Source organism: Struthio camelus, chromosome 2, assembly GCF_040807025.1.
Source record: "Struthio camelus isolate bStrCam1 chromosome 2, bStrCam1.hap1, whole genome shotgun sequence".
Lineage (NCBI taxonomy): Eukaryota > Metazoa > Chordata > Aves > Struthioniformes > Struthionidae > Struthio > Struthio camelus.
This window is the reverse complement of record NC_090943.1, coordinates 161,103,290-161,119,761: the sequence shown is the minus strand read 5'-3', so window position 1 is coordinate 161,119,761 and position 16,472 is coordinate 161,103,290. Positions and strand designations below refer to the sequence as shown.

General features: G+C 39.2%; 1 protein-coding gene and 1 long non-coding RNA gene across 8 annotated transcripts in view; one reads left to right on the top strand and one right to left on the bottom strand.

Moving 5' to 3' along the window:
- Nucleotides 1-16,472, top strand: part of LOC138066089 (uncharacterized) — a 28,451-nt gene that overhangs the window by 2,969 nt on the left and 9,010 nt on the right. Inside the window, exons 2-4 of one of the 3 annotated variants that reach the window (XR_011139323.1) lie at nt 1,648-1,781; nt 2,915-3,016; nt 9,947-10,110. This is a non-coding gene — a long non-coding RNA (uncharacterized lncRNA). The remainder of the gene's footprint in view (nt 1-1,647; nt 1,782-2,914; nt 3,017-9,946; nt 10,111-16,472) is intronic. The other 2 variants (XR_011139325.1, XR_011139324.1) reach the window with 2 other exon arrangements.
- The window catches only part of NSMCE2 (NSE2 (MMS21) homolog, SMC5-SMC6 complex SUMO ligase), a 129,282-nt gene continuing 120,638 nt past the window's right edge, over nt 7,829-16,472 (bottom strand). For all 5 annotated transcript variants that reach the window (XM_068933269.1, XM_068933268.1, XM_068933267.1 and 2 more), the window contains 3 exons: nt 11,883-11,986; nt 11,461-11,567; nt 7,829-8,206 (listed from right to left, as the gene is read on the bottom strand). In XM_068933269.1, the coding sequence (XP_068789370.1) occupies nt 8,092-8,206; nt 11,461-11,567; nt 11,883-11,986 (326 nt within the window). In that variant the 3' untranslated portion in view covers nt 7,829-8,091. The remainder of the gene's footprint in view (nt 8,207-11,460; nt 11,568-11,882; nt 11,987-16,472) is intronic.

Genomic DNA, 16,472 nt, shown 5'->3' with positions numbered 1-16,472 from the left:
CAACTGCCCAAGAGCCGTGTGGCCCTCCCAAAGTGCTGCTCGGTGGCCTCTCCTAGCAGGCTGTACAGACTCCTAGGTGGACCATGCTCCTAATTCTGTTGCCTAAATGTGGCTGAGGTGAACCGAGGCGTAAATCTCCCAGGGTTAAACTCTTTGCAAAACGGAGGCAGTTCATTGCAGCAGGAAGCTGCCGCTGCTTCTTTAAAATGCTTAGCATGCTCTTGGGTACTCGGAGCATTAATATCATGAATAAATATATAGTAGCCATGAAAGGTTTAATCATTAATCAAATTAATGATGCTCGCCTTGTCAGTTTTAAGTTTTGGGTACAGATTGTCAGAAAAGGTCCACATGCAGCACCCCCTCCCTGCTAATTCCTCCCAACACGTGTGGCAGAACACAACAAGAAGTGATTTGCTATGGTTGTACTGCGAAGCAATGCAGAAAGGACATAGGAGGAATTCAAGGGAGCGGTGTGTGAAGAACTGAAGAACTTTTTGTAGCTTTCTAGTGTTAGAAAAGTAGTGCAGAATATGAGTCTACCACACTTCCCACAACAGTCACGTGTTATAGATTGCTCCCCGGGCTTTTAAGCATCCAGGCATATCCAGGCGTATCTCCCTCATTAGTTTCCTCTTGAAATCAAAAGCCACTGATATCTTCCTTCTTTTCCCTGCACAAGCCTTCGTCATTTCATCTCTCCCCCCTGCCCAGGAAGATTTTTCTCATGCTACCTGCTTAGCATACATGAAGAAAGAAATTCATCTCTGCTCAGGGAGCCAGCAATGAGCCATAGCATCTTTAATCTTCAACTGTTTCAAGGACTTCAGAGGTACCCTGGGCATTTACTACTGCATCTGAATACCTTTTGTACCAGCTGATCCCCTTTATAACGGGTTCCCAGGAAGCCCAGGGACTGAAGGCATTTTGGGGGATGGTTTGGGATGATCCATGGGGCATCTGTGCTCTCTTACAGGGTGCTGTGCGTTAAAAAAGGATATTTCTGAGGGCTGCCATAGGTTATAAGAGGAGATGAATACTGGTGCTGGCAGTTCCCAGCTATGCCAGGGATGAATTTGAGTCTAAACAGGTCACACACAAATATTTCAGCTAATATTTAACTGTCAGGCAAATGATGAAAAGTAAATATCTGTATTTTACAAGTTAGCTCAAGCCATGTCATGATATTTAAACGACTAGTAGATTTAAAGCCAGCCCTTCCAAATGAAGCAAGGCGGTCTCATGCATCTCAGATGGATAGCACTGTAAAACACTGCAAAGCACAGATCATTGCAGAATTACATTTATAGACTTAACTTTGGGATAAAATACTGACTCTGTGCATGAGTCTTGTTACCTAAGTGCCAGAAAAACGAAACACTATGAGCTACAATCCCGCATACTACAAGGAACCAAGCACACAGCCTTGGATGCTCAAATACAGGCTGGGTAGGAGTAAGGTGGGGCAGGCCTGGCCTTCGAGGACACGGATCACTAATCTGCGTGCAACAGACACTTTCCAAACGCTAAAGAATTCTAAGGAGTTTGCAGTCAAAGGACGGTGCAAAATCTGGCCATAAATCTGATCCTGCCTTGGAAAAGGATGATCGAAGCAATCAGGGTTGCTTGCTGTCTTCTCTCTTCCAGGAATCCCAACTGCTAGGCAGGGAGTTGGCGTTTGGAGCAGAGGTGACAGCCTGTGGGATGGCTGTCACAGTTTTGAGGCATCCCAGCAGAGGGAAAGGTCTTGCTCAGCACACATTGGCTAGAGCCATGGCAAGGTAGGGTGAATATTCCTTTTCATATATATTTTTTTTCCTTTTTTAAAAACAGGTAAGCAGTGCTATCGCACCTGCTAGATGAAGATTTAAGAAGCTGGAGATATTTTCAGTTGCTCATGCTTTCACAAGCTTTTTGCATTCCCTTTTCCTGATGTATTACTTTATTTAAGGGAATTTTTATTATGTGGTATTCAAGCATCTACCCGTCTCACCCTCAGCCACTGCCTGCCCGCATCTGATCAGCTGCTTTTCCTTAGATGCTCACGAAATTATCATCTCTGCTGCTCCAGTTCTCTGACCCTTTATCTTTTTAACTAGAACAGCCAGAGGCAATGAGAATTGTGTAACCATCTCCCCACTTCCCAAGTGCTTGGGACAGGTCTGGTTACTTTGATAATATGTCTCATGGGATACACAGAGTAAATCTGTGTTAGATTAGGCCACTTATAAATAAACTGGCTGCTTGCTATGGGAAGAAATTAAAAACTCATCATTTTAGCTATCAGATGAGAAGAGTCATCACACACAAATATTTCAGCTAATATTTAACTGTCAGGCAAATGATGAAAAGTAAATATCTGTATTTACAAGTTAGCTCAAGCCATGTCATGATATTTAAACGACTAGTAGATTTAAAGCCAGCATTTAAAACGAGCAAATAGTCCATAATCTACTACCGTAGTGCTATGTGAAAGCAACCCGCGTGGAAAAAGTCTGAGGTGCAATTGTGTGGCCCAGTGATAAAAAGAGCTTACAAGTTATGTTTTTTACAACAAAATCACATCGTGATAAACATGCAACCATACTAAGACATTCTGGAATTGAGTGACAGATTCAATGTTAAGATATAGAACGCATGACAGGCACGCAGGGACATCAAACAAACTGAAATGTAATGATGTTCAGACGTCTCCCCTCAAGCCTTCACAGAAACTGTTCTGAGGCTTGCTATTGCTAGGAAAACTAAATAATTCCCTTTTGATAAGCCAGTTGTTATCAAATCCAAGGAGTCTCATGAGCAGCACCTCCTGACTTTGTTTCTTCATGGACTAAAGCACATGAAGGCTTCTTCTGTTACTTGAAAGATATGTGAAGGTTCAGGTTTTAAACCTCAAATCCTGTTTTTACTTCAGAAGTTGATTGCACAAGCGACCAGTGAATGAGTGTCTCTCCATTTCCCTTGCGGTCAGAGAAGATCCTATTCATATTGAGTTTACAAGCAAACACTTCCTTTGGTAAGCTTCCCATGCAATTCAATTCATGTGAGTGCTTGCAAGCTCTGTGTTCAAGTCCGGACTAAAATCACAATAAGTAACTGAGGCAAACTCTCTCCTTAGCCCTGAATCTCCATTTTACGCAGTGTTTTGAAATGATGAAACACAGTTCTCATCTACCTCAATGCAGTCCCATTAACTCAGTGAGATTACTCGTGCCTCACAAAGTTAAGCACTTGCATGGGTATTTACTATATGATTTCCATTCATCCTAGAATTATACCTGATTAACAATCAGTGTAATATTTTTACTTCTTATAATTACTTGCTGACAACACAGAATCTGGTAGCATCTGTGCATATGATTTTTCTCTGAGCACTGCTGTGACCATGTTCATGTCTTTGAAATAATATATATTAACAGTATTTTATGACCAGATAATAAATTGTTATATATGAATGATTATATAGGTGTGTGTGTGTGTGTGTGTGTGTGTGTGTGTGTGTGTGTGTGTATATATATATATATATATATATAAATTAAATGCAAGATTTATTTGCAGTTAGGATGTTAAATATATATATATTTTAAAAAAACCTTCGATGACTGATCCCTTTGCAGAATAATCTTTTCTTGTAACAAGGAGAAAGGAAGACTGGTCCTTAGGATATTCTAACATTTTCCACTCCAAGAAGCACCCTTACTAGGTGCACCCTTACTGTGTAACAGAGCACTACCTATTATTGAAATTTCCAGTTAATGGGCCACACAGAACCTCAGGAGAGAGGTTTTTACATGGAGATTTTTTAGGCTGGATGGAGATTAACACTCACTTGAAACTGTGGTAGAAGTTAAATCAAGTTGCACAGTGAATTCTAAGTTAATTTTGGCCACAAGACTAGAGCTATTCTTGAGAAAAACGTCATGAGGTACTTGTGACCACAGGTAAGACCTTTGTCATCAGCCACTCATGAGGAAACATGAGTATATCCAGTAGGACATTGTCTAAAATAAGGCAGTGTGTTGGCCTTGGCTGCTGAGTCATCGGTATCACTTCCTGCAGCCCCTGCTTTTGCTCCGGGTATTTCTCAAGGGAACACTGACTTAGCCCAGTCTTTTTGACTCTTCCAGAATGAATAAGATCGCTGCTCAGGAGCGGTAATGATGAATATATCCTTGATTCAGAGGACTGTGTGCTCCTTTTAGCACAAGTGTGCTAAATCTTCCATGAGGTGCCTGCCTGATTGTGTTTTTCTTTATCTTTATACTTCCTGCTCCCACTGAATTGAAAACTTCAGAGAGCGTTTCTAGTTTTAAAATGGAGAATTCTGTTTAACTGGGATAATCTGTTCAAGCGAGAGAACTGTGTTAATGGCTCATGCCTCAGGGTACCACTGAAAGTCTTTGCATATAGGTCTCTTTTGCTTTTTATTTATTTTAATGTTTGATCAGACATTTCTTTAATCGCTTGAAATGTTACATGGAACTTCTCTGGGAGAGACCAATCCTCAGCATGTTTCAGTGCGAGACCCCTGTTAACCACATCTAGGTTTTCTGTATTTGTAAAGCACACCTTATGGAAAAACAAAAACAAAAACAAAAACACTAAAACCCAACCTATGAGTTTCTTTCCTTAAATATTATTGCAAAATTTTCTGACGTCAAATAATGAGACACACATTACTCTGTGAACTGTTAACATAGCGTGTTTACATATGATATCTTATAGCCAAAACAGATTAAGATTTGAAGCTTTAACTGCTGTTGAGTTTCCACTTCTGTGAATCATAGGGATCAGCTTATTCATCATCAGACACTTCATTTTCATTCTTTAACTCTTTCAAGCTACTTCTGTCTGGAGCAGAGTTGTGCGCAACAGAGACCACATCTGCATAAGGAGGACACTATTGCTTAACAAGACCTAACCTTTGCAAGTGAAAGAGCAAAGAGCTGCCAACAAATACAAACAGCCACCCCAAAGAATCAGTAGCATTTTATAACTTCCATCAAAAAGTCAGCTGACGGGCACAGCAGCCTTCCTCAATTGCCAAGGCAGTTGTGTTTTTCTACCCAGTGAAGTGCCAGGTGCAATTCAAGCTAATGATCAAGCCCGTAGTATTTCAATTTCAGTTGGAAAATTACTTGTGAGCACCAACAATAAGAGAGAACCAGCCATGAAAAATCAGCAGGATGGCTCAAATTCCAGGTCCAGAGAAAGAAATTCACTGGTCCTGCCTGGAGTTCCTTGGATGTTAGGATGTAAATTAGAACGAGAAAGGCCAAACATTTTGGGGAGTGGAACTTCATGGATTTCAATAAATACAGGCAATTTTCTCTAGCAGTTGAAAATCTATGCATCACTGATTGGGATGGGACTTATTTAAATACTGTAGTCAGCAGTCCTGATATAAGTGCCTCAAATATTTGTCTTTTTCTGGATAATATGGCCCTAGCCATACTTGAAAAGAGGTATCTCTGATGATAAAAGAAACCTACCTCTATTTAAATTCAAACACATCTTCACCTCAAATGTAATTGTTGTTAAAGCAAGGCAGATATTTGCTGCCAAAGATCAGTCCACTTCTTTCAGCTGAAGACTGAAAGGATTTCAGAATGTATAGGTTGCGTTCTGCAGCTGCTGTTCAAGTTTCCAGATTCACTGATGGTTAGCAAAGGCTAGCAAAGGAAGAAAACAAAATCATTTGTTGTGAGGCAGGAATGCAGACACTCAAAAATGCTTTTCCACTTACAGAAAGGCTTACTTACAGAAGAAATAAATGAGTGCTTGACTGTTGGTTTTCTTCTCTTTTAAAGTGTTGCTTCAGATTTGTTTGGTATTTCTCCCAACTGCATCACCTTAACCAGGCCAGCTCACATATTACCTGTGGATTAGTTAGTGCAGAGGCAGACTGAGTGTCTGTAGCTTCCACTAGGGCCATCAACACTGCTACGGGTCAAGCCCTCTCTCTTTAACATATGGCAAAGAAATGTAACTTAAGTCAGCAATCTCACTTATAGCATTACCCATGGGAACAGGAGGGTAATGAGGGTATCAGGAACGTAGCTATCTAAGGCTATGTTGGTACAAACACCACACACAGCAAACCAAACCCTGCTGCCACCAGTCTGTGGCTACAAATTAATCTAGACATAATTTTGCATTTATTATGTTTATGTGTTATTCAGAGGCACATTCAAGACACCTACATGAATTACATTTGAGGTGTAACACTGTGCCCAAAGGGAACTGTATACATCTTTGCATCGGAAAACTTGGGAGCCTGATTACCACTAAGGCTGAAATTAGATCCATGAGAGCAACATCAATGCACACCTGCGCATCTCACAAACTGCAAAGATTGTTTAACCAGGGTTTCATACCAGTTTCTGTTTCTGAGTGTTCTGCTTGCAAATGGTGCTGGAGTAAAATTAACCACGTGTTTGAAAGAAAAACCTAAGAGCAGTTTAGGACATTCTCCATTGTTTTTAGGCAAATATTATACCTAAAGAAGTTCTTCCATTTGGTATTGAACTGCCTTACGTCCCTGAAAATCAGTGAATCATCTTCTGAAAAGTTACCAGTTTGAGATCTCAGATGTCTTAAAAGGGGCCTGATTTTCACACATAAACATACAAACAAATATATACTGCTTAATACCCCTGCCGTCTTTTTCAAATATGTCAGATTGGGCTTCTAGGCTTCCACAGGCAGAAGCACTCTTGATCACTGTTGAGTTTTAAAAGATGGACCTTTAGGTTAGGCCACGTTATAAACATCATCCAGTTAACTCCTATTAAGCGTTTTGAATACAAAAGCTCAATGCAAAAAATAATAATTCAGTTCATATTTTCTGCTATGAAATCAATTTACAGATTAATATTCTTCAGTTACAAAATAACAGTTTCAGTTTGAAGTAGTTTGCACTCCAAGTGCAATTGGGGTTATAACAGTCTAATAAAGGAAAGCTGTTAGCAAATAGTATGCCAGAGTGAGAAGCTTAGCATTTGGGCACCTAAGCTACATTTTATACTAACTGTCAGTTTGTAATTTCAGAAAAAATGACCTAGGAAAATACCATCTAACCCTCTAGGGATCCCAAAACCCAGAGAAACCTATTCTTTCTCTTCTCACGTATGCCAAGAGATGATTGCCACCTTATCATCAAGGCAGATTCTTTTACCTATGGCTGTTTCTGATTCATATGCCTTATCTGCTAGATGTCTTCAGATCAATTTAGGTGATAAGTGCTGAGGGTCACAAAGTTTAAGTTCTTCTTTGGATCTGAGCCCAAATGCATGGATAGCTGAAGTTTATATAATTTGTGATTAACTGCCTCTCAATTCAAGGCATATGGTTTGTATTGTCTACAAATTAGTTCACTGAATACATTTGTAAATAAGGGTCATATCCTAACATACAAGATTAAGGTAAACCTCCCTGGGAATTCCAAACCCAAAAAGCCTGAAATAAAAGCTCTGCATCTCCAAAGCCGAGCATAAGTTTTTGGTAGAATATTCATTAAATATAAGAACGAGGCCAAGATCCTTAAAGGTGAGGGGTAATTTTGTATGTCCAAACACAAGTGCTTAGAACTTACTGCAGATCAAGCTCTGTTAAAGTTTCTTGAGGCTGGTTTTAAAACACGGAAACACTCCCAAGCAGGGTATATGACTTGTGAAAATCCTGGTCAGGGTGCCCTATTCTGAGTACACCCAGCAGTTACAGGGAGCAACAGAAGTATTTGCAATCCTGAGCAAAGCACTCACTGTTGAATGCTGGCAGAATTTGCATCTCCAAAATGCTGAAAAGATTAGCACACTGACAAGGAAGGTTAAATGCTGCAAAACGCATTTTATTTGTCAAATGCAAGCTTTTAGAGTTTCAGGAAGGGAAAAAAAAACAAGTTAAACTGGAATTCTTCATATTTGGCAGTTTAAAAATGCTTTCAGTTACAGCTGAGACCTTCAACTTTGCCTATAAATGAAAACACTTTAAATAACAATCAGTTACACAACCTGCTTACAATCAGCAGCTTATCTCACAAGACCTCTAATAACAAATTTTCTTTGTGGCAACAGCGTATCCAGCTGACTTCTACAGTGTTGACCAGCTTTGTTTATTCTGACTGTCAATCGCTCTTTTAAGTGCTTCATCTGGCAGAAGATCTGATCTTTTTACATCAGCATGGCTACAGCCAATTTTAGGGCAGCTGTTAAAAAGAAAAAAGAGACTCCAGTAAATCAGAAGAATTGTATTTGTCAGATACAGGCTTTTACATAACATCTGCTGTTTTATTGTATTTATCTGAGATTCACTCTCTATCACTTCCTCGTTACCTCTTTTCCTCTCCACCAGCTCTCTGTGGGGAAAAATAAATCTGTTTAGATAAACAGGTGGGGCTCAACAGCTTACAGTGAGAAATGGAGCCTTTTGCCTGTAGATTATTGTCTTGCTTTCTGTACGCAGGCTGCCTGCAGCAGCAATGCTGACGTTGTGTGGCAATCTTTCTATGTTGCTTTCTACGTTGCTCTCTCTCTCTGAAGTGCTCTATAAACTGCAAGCGACTACTTCTTACTTTATTAATCGGCAGTGGATAAATATAGTATAGATAAATAGGGAAACTGATTTATAGAGAAATAGATAAAACAGAATGAGACCTGCAAAGGCTGATTGGTGAATCAGTGGAAGATCTAGTTGGAGTGAAAACTGGCCAGCTCTCTTATGAACTGAGAAAGGGCTGAAAGGAGAGACGGGGTCAAATTAGCAGCCTTTAAATGAAGATCAAATACGAAATGGCTTACAACTACTTAACAGAGTCAGATAAAGACAGATTACTTGTAGGGTGAAAGATATTCGGGGACCAGAGGTCATTTTCCTTAGGCAGAGGCCCAAACATGCACGGTTGGTACCCATAGTCAGAAATCACAATTTTTCTGGATTTTTTTCCCTGTTAGGAGTAACTTTTGTCTGAGCTACTAAATTTACAGGCGGTACCCATAGCTTTTATTCCAGATTTGCCCGCAGCTTGTTGTGTTTGTCATGGTAAATCACTTAATTGCTCTGTGCCTCAATTTTTCCATCTATCACCTTATTAGAACAATAACACAGGATTAGGACAATAATTACTTACAAGATTAATGAATAACAAGTGCTCAGAAAGCCTCCTGTATAACTTCTTCTGTAAGCATAAAGTATTCGTATGGCCTTCTAGGCAGCGGAAAATAGTGGCCAAACTGAGATAAGCAAGAATTGCCTCAAGGAGTCTATTAGTAAGTCTATCCGTGCAAGAACCAGTGGCTGTGCTTATGTCAGCTGAAGAGTGGATATTCAGCCAGAAGACTGCCACGCGCACCACAGAGATCTAGTGGCTTCAAGAGCTGTATAAAGGAAACCTTGTATGAGGAAAGAGCCACTTCTCTAACTCTTCCATGAGCAAGGGCAGTGATTCCTGGGTAAGGTTAGAGGGGGAATTTCCCCTCACCGGGATTCCGCTCTTTCAAGCTACCTGCTTTCACTTGAATAATGCTGGCAGGAATGCAATCAAGTAGCAACACAACCAGAAAAGCATCCTCAAATTGAGGAACTTATTGCATCCACTCCTCACCACAACAGACGATAGTTTTTCAAAGACTGACTGCATTGTCATGAGAAAAGTTAAAATCACAGCAGGTCAGTGAGATTTTGCAGAGAAAACCAAGCAGTCCTCCTTAATTTAGCTACAGAGAAGCCCAGTTATTGCTGTGCCTCTGCTTTTCGGCCATACTGGAATAAACAGCTGTAAAATGGTAAGGCTACAAGCTAAAAGCTCAAAATAAAGAACTGCAAGGATTCCGACTGCACAAATAACTTCAGTCTGAGTATACTGTAGCTTCTGAAGATGGATTTTATACATTTTTCGTGACTTTTTACTCTATGTTTTCACTAAGTCATTTCTTTAATTTCTTAAAAGGTGAAATAAAATTCAGTAACCTGATCCTACAAGTTTATCAGCAGTGTTGAAACTTTTGATCCACCACAACAACATCTACTGTCATGACATCTTCCCAATGGATTTAACAACACAGAGAAAAATTTAGATATGGGCATCCTAAATTCAGTTCCTGATTCCAAAAGGTATTTTGTGTAATGGTTTTAGGCTGTTATGCACCTGCTCCCTAGCTTGTCCATCTTCTACAGTACTCTCATTTTCTTCTTTCCAACTTTTGACCTATTTCCCAACTCCATTTCATTTTTCCAGCCAAGTTTCTGTCCCTCCATGTTGCTAGGTTTGTTGTCATTTCCACTATAGTGCACCCAGTACACTAACCCTCCCTAACCTGAACATAGGCAAGTTGCTTCTATCTTCTTCAAGCTGTCTGGACGCTAAGGTAGAGGTTAGACTACGGAGAGCTACTGAGAGCCAACCCAGTTGATTCTTGATTTAATAGCAGTGCTTTTCTGTAGCCAGGAAGAGGTTTGGAATAAAAAGTCCTGCTCCACCCTTGTACCTCTGTGGCACAGCGTGTATAGTCTAATAAAACGCAAGAGCTACGGATGGAGGAAGTAAGCTGACTGTGACTTAATCTTTGAGGAAATCATGTTTCTGGTCTCTAACTGACCTTCCTGAGCATATGAAAACTGCACGTTTATTAAAAAGTCCGTGACTTTTAAGTTTCATTCGAAACTTAAAAGTCATCAATCCAAAACATGAAGATCGTGTATAGTTGGTGTAAAAAACAAATGTGAAATTAATAACAAGAGTTATGAAAAAATACTTCCTCTAGTTCTTGCTCTAAGAAATGTTTAAGCCCCTTTTCTTCTTTTTTTTTTAATTTTTTGGGGGGAAAATCAAAACCATCCCAAATTTGAAACTTTTCGAGGAGAATGTCGGGTGTAATAATTGAACATTTTACATGTTTTCAATCAACTAAATATGTCCTAGGTAGAAAGTGGCAGGCTGCTTTCATGCTATAAAGTAAGAATTATTTCACTGCATTGTAATTGAAACTACACAATCCTGTCTGATCGTTCTTAAACTCTACTTAAAAATTATAATTGTTTTTAATATTTTTCATTTCCAATTGTATCGAAATATAATGACAAAAGAGGTTGCACGTAGGAGAGAGATGGGTTTTTTTCATTAACTTTCAGGCTTGCTAAATATGCAGTAGGAACAAAATGACCAACTAAATTTACAAAACTAAAGTTTCTCCCTGTTTCTAAGTAAAATCCCTTTGATTCTGTTGTGCAGACTTCCCCACACACTTCCTGAATATATCCTTACACATTGTTTTCAAAAAAAAAAAAAAAAGAAAAAGATTCTTCATGCGTACAGTACTAATAGGAAGCCTGTGACTTGGGCAGACACTGAAGTATTACTTCCTGTAGCCTTGCCAATCCAAATACATTTCCTAGAACAAGTGGAATAAAATTCCACGTACGCAGCAAAGCAAATAGCTTTTCCACACATTCTTGTTAGCTTACCGGACTTTTTTCTTTTGCTGCTTTCGAGCCTGGATAATTTTTAGAATGGCGTCTTCTTCATAGGTATGACCACAGACTTTGTTTCGAACCGGCTTCTTCATTTCCATCTATAATCAATAAGGTTGGATTTAAATAGACTTAATGGGATTTAAATGCCCGTGAACATGCTTCATGCAAGATTTTTATATGAAACTGACTGGCACTTATATATGCTGTTCCATCCAAATTGTGGGGTCAGGTCCGGCATGGTAAACTGCATTGCAGGGTTATTTTTTTTCAAGCAACATTGCTTCTCTCTGATAATATGATTTACATTTATATTGCCTGATTTTTAACAAGTATTGCAGATTTCTAATAAACAATCTAGTGAAGAATAAGAAATAACTATTTCCCAATCTATTATAGCAGCAGTGATCGCATACCTGTGTAATGGGACAAATAAAGTTCATCTGACTCTGAGTCACAGCTATATCTTCATCGATTTGTTCAATGCCTTCATTATCATTATTATTTGATTGAAGACAAACTGTAATGGAAAGCAAAACAATTTTCATTCAATATGTAATATACATAGCCAATACTTAAATAAGCAAATAAAATCCAGCATTTACTAAACATTATCTCGTAGTGATATTAAGATGCCACAACATATTTCTGTACCACTCCCTGAAGATATCACAAAAAATATTGTAATACGGTTTCTGTTTGAAACTGTGTTTTTTAAAAGGCAATCACTTTTGGGGGATGGAAGGGGGGCTAATACTAGCCGATACTAGAAAGGAGAGAAAGAAAAGAAAGCAAGCTGGCCAGCATACATATAAAGCCCCTTTGGTTTTCCTTATTCAAATTCACCAAAAACCAGTAACTCGCAGATGAGTCCCCAAAATCTAACAAAGGATGAGGTGGAGCTTTTGCAGTTTTGGCAGTCCTGCCCTCAAGATCACTTTGTGCTTGAAAGTCAGAAATGTCCCACTTAGACAGCAAGGCTAAAGAATATCCCAAAGACTGGTAAGTGCAAGCTTCCATATGGGCTGCTTTATTTAAATAGCATATTGATTTTTTTTTTTTTTTCAGTGAGTAATGCCAACAAAGAGCAAGAGACTGAGATTTACCTTAAATGCATGTATCTGTAATTTTTGGCATACTGCAGCTCTAATATCTCTTCTTGAAAACACCTGGAAACTTACATTTCTGTATGCTGTACTTTGTTCCAGCTCATGAACCTGGCATATACTTCCAGTGCTCCAGGGAATCATGTCAGGCAATGAAGTCAGAACGTAGCAGTGCTTATGAGATCTAAGCTAGGTGATTGATTACAGAGGATCATTTTTTATGTGAGTAATAATTAGATGCCAAGGAAGCTGGGTGACGTTTTAAAATGTGCAGTTTGTGCCGGGGATTTTACTTTTAAATCTAAGCGCTCCAAGTTAGGCATGTAAGTGGCCTCTCTTGTAAAAGTGTCTACCTCACTAAGGACCCTCTGATTTCACTAAGGAGTCACCACTTCATTCATCACTTCTCGATGTTTGTACTTAGGCAAAAATGTAAGAATTTAGGAGACTACACTGAAGCATCCAAGTCTGAAAATATTAGCTGAGACTGGCGTGTCGAGGCTTGATTCCCCCCGAATGTCTCAGGTCTCTAAATTATGTGGGATAAATCATAGTCTGGGGCTACTTCTCCCTTTTACTGGCTGCGGAGGTGATTCAGATGCCCAATGTTTAGATAGCTGAAATTAGGTAACTGGAGACCCATTCCTTTTACGTGGGATATATGAATTTTCATGAATTAAAATCTTGCTATTGCTGCAAGTTTGTTTTAAGTGCTTCAGGTTGGACTTATTTTGCAATAAATTTGTATACAGTCTACCAGAGTGGCGCCCTGGGTTCATGGAGTTAGCATAGCACAAATGAATAATTATTTAAAACACTTCCCTTTCATAACCAGCTAATATTTTTAACAATAAATATGCAATATTAGCATGTTGTAAGTGATACCTCTAACATGTCAATAGCAAATTAGCATAAATCAGATAAACCACCCACAGATTTTTGGTTATTGCTTGATGTTCTAGGTTATAGAAGGAGAGAGGAAAAAAGCTTTTTCAATTACTGTAAATTTTGCAGAGAATACAGCAGAGGAACGGACAGACATACTCCCTGAACTGGTCAGTTCTAGACTATAGATCTGTTCCGAGAGACTCCTATCAGGAGAGGTTTTTTTAAGGTCAAAGGGATTATTTACCAAATGAAACGTATTCCAATTGGAGGATCTAACTTGTAAGTCTAACTACTCTACATGAAGAAGAAATAAAAATGCCAGGTCATACCTGTTTCAGCTAAGTCAGGTTACATTTTTCTAAAATTGGGTTTTCCTTGCAAATTAAGACCACACGAAGAAAACACTGAATTACTGTTGCTGAAATTCCAATGTGGCCTGAAGTAACGGAATACATACACTTTGGTGCTTTGAGATATACTACATTTTAAGAGCCTTAGAGACTCTAGTTTTCCACCCAGCCTCACAACGGAAATCTGTTATGAGTATTAGTAATATATTTTGTATCTGTCTATCTCAGCAATGATGTGTACAGCTAATTAGTGCCCACTATTGCACTAAAACCGCATTCTCACGGAGGTATCTATTTCTGGTAACACATCATAATGAATTTTGCAACTGCCAACTGTTTTTGACTTATTCAATTTTAATTAAAAGCTGGTAGTACTTTATATCTCTATCACTTTCATCTCCTGATAAAAAAATGACTAATATACCCTAGCTAAGTTTTTTTCAAGTCTGCTGAGAGACTGGGAAGTTTTAAGCCAACTTTTAAAAATGAGAAATCTGTAGTGCAGAGACATGAACTGCTATATTCAGAGCTATATTAAGCATTGATAATATACATATTAAATAAATTACAGGAAAAGTCCTCTCTGTTGTCATTTTCACTTCTAGGACAGACACAATGCTGTCTACTTACTGCTTCCAGTGGCAAAAGTGTCCTGTACCCCATTCGTGTTTCTCTAAGGTGAAGTTTGCCTTTAGTTGGCCTTGAGTATGTACATGTTGCAATGCAAACTTAATTTCTTTCTTTCCTTTTGTGCGGCACTGTTCTGCCTTCTCACCTGCCATCAGCCAAACGCTAATCCCTGAAGTCAAAGGGTAATGTTAAGCATGCAGGATTGAGTCTTTGTAAGACTGAGCCACTAGACAGATGAGGTCTTGGCTCCCAAGCGAGTCTATTGCACTGCTGACTTTAGAGAAATAACAGCAGCTCACCCAGGCTGGGAAAAATCCTGTCTCTGAGAGCTCCAAGAAAAACATAAATGTTACGAGGGCAAGTCAAATGCCAAGTGTTCCTGCCAGTTGGACAAAGAAAATGAAAAGCAGAGGAGCTGAGGGACATCACGTCCAAGGGTAATAAGTCTAAGAATCAAATGGGGCACTGACTGGAGCTGGGGCACTACCCGCTGCTGGTGCAGGGTGAGGAAGGGCCAAGGACAAGTCAAAAGGAGGGAATGAGCCCAAATAATGTTTTCCACAAAACATGTTGCTGAGACCACCACGGCGAATGCCTACAAGTGAGGGCAGCGTGCCTCTTAGTGCTCTGATTTTGGATTAGACCTAAAGTCAGAACAGCTGTCCAATGTCCTGTCTCCCAGATGGAGCCCACAGTAAATATTATAGGAAGAGTGAAAGAACAGGGGAAGCAATACCTTCCTGGTAAACTTTCCCAGTCTACAGCAATTTGTGGTCAAGGACTTCCTGAGTCAGAGGTAATATCTTTGTATTTAATTACTCCTGGAGTTTTGTTCCGATGAATTTGTCTAAACTTGGAGAGGGGAATTTGGGCCTGGGCTTTCCAGCTTGACTAGAGACAGTTATCTTTGCTAGAAAGGTTAGCAACAGTTTAATTTTCCTTGAAACATACCGCAGAGGCTGCAGGTTACAGTTTAATTTGATTTTTAAGAGGGAAAATAAGGTGTGCAAGCTTACAGCTGCAGTCAAACAGTTCAAAGGCTTCCTGCTTTTGCCAGAGGCAAGCGATAGTTTAATTTGCCAACCAAGCCAACCTAGGCTTTGCATTAAAGTACATTACAATTTGATTACTTGTGGGTGTTGCAATACACAAGTTGATCTAAGGAAGGTGGCCTCTAACATGTTGCTCCAGACTGCAATTGCAAATTTACTTGCTCCCGCCAAGGCCAAGCAATTTGCAGTTAATTTACTAACAAGTCCTTCATATGTGCCCTGTTTTAAATATACTTCTCTGAGAAGTACATAGACAGGGATTTGGTCAATCTAAAATAAAATGAAAATAATGGTAATATAAACCATTCTGATTTTCCTGGAGGTGTGAAAGACCAAACTACAAATCTGATGAACAAATCAGCAAATTGTTAGTTCCCTTACATAACGGGAGTGGAGAAGAAAAGGACGGTATCCTGCACTAAGCAACTGCCTAAAAATTCCTATAATGCCATCAAATTGACAGCATTTGCATGTTTAACAGCATTTTGTCCCACTAAGCTGCAGGCCTTTTAAAATATACCATTCATATTAGAAAGACCTAATCCTTTTACTACAGGGTAAAGCTGATTGATGTCAGTCTTCCAGAATGCTCTTATAATGAAGACAGACTGTGATTTGTTGCAAATGTAATAGGATGCTGGATTACAGAAACAGAAGTGAAGGAGAGAGAGAGACACCTGAAGCTACATACAAATTACTGTTTAATCCATTAATAAATAAAATTTGACTGCAAAAACCACCTAGAAAAAAACTCGAACAACTCCAGCCAAACAACTCCAGCGAGTTGTCCTGTGAAACCTTAAACTCATACACTATTCAGAATGAGAAGCAAAATATGATCCTTTCCTTCAGTTTTCAGGAAAATCAGACTGCACTCAGTGGGCACTGTGTCCCTAGAAAAGTGAACAGAAAGTGCATCTGTGACTGTAAACTATGTAGTTTGAATAGTTTGGCAGGCAAACACAGAGAGGCAGCTTTCT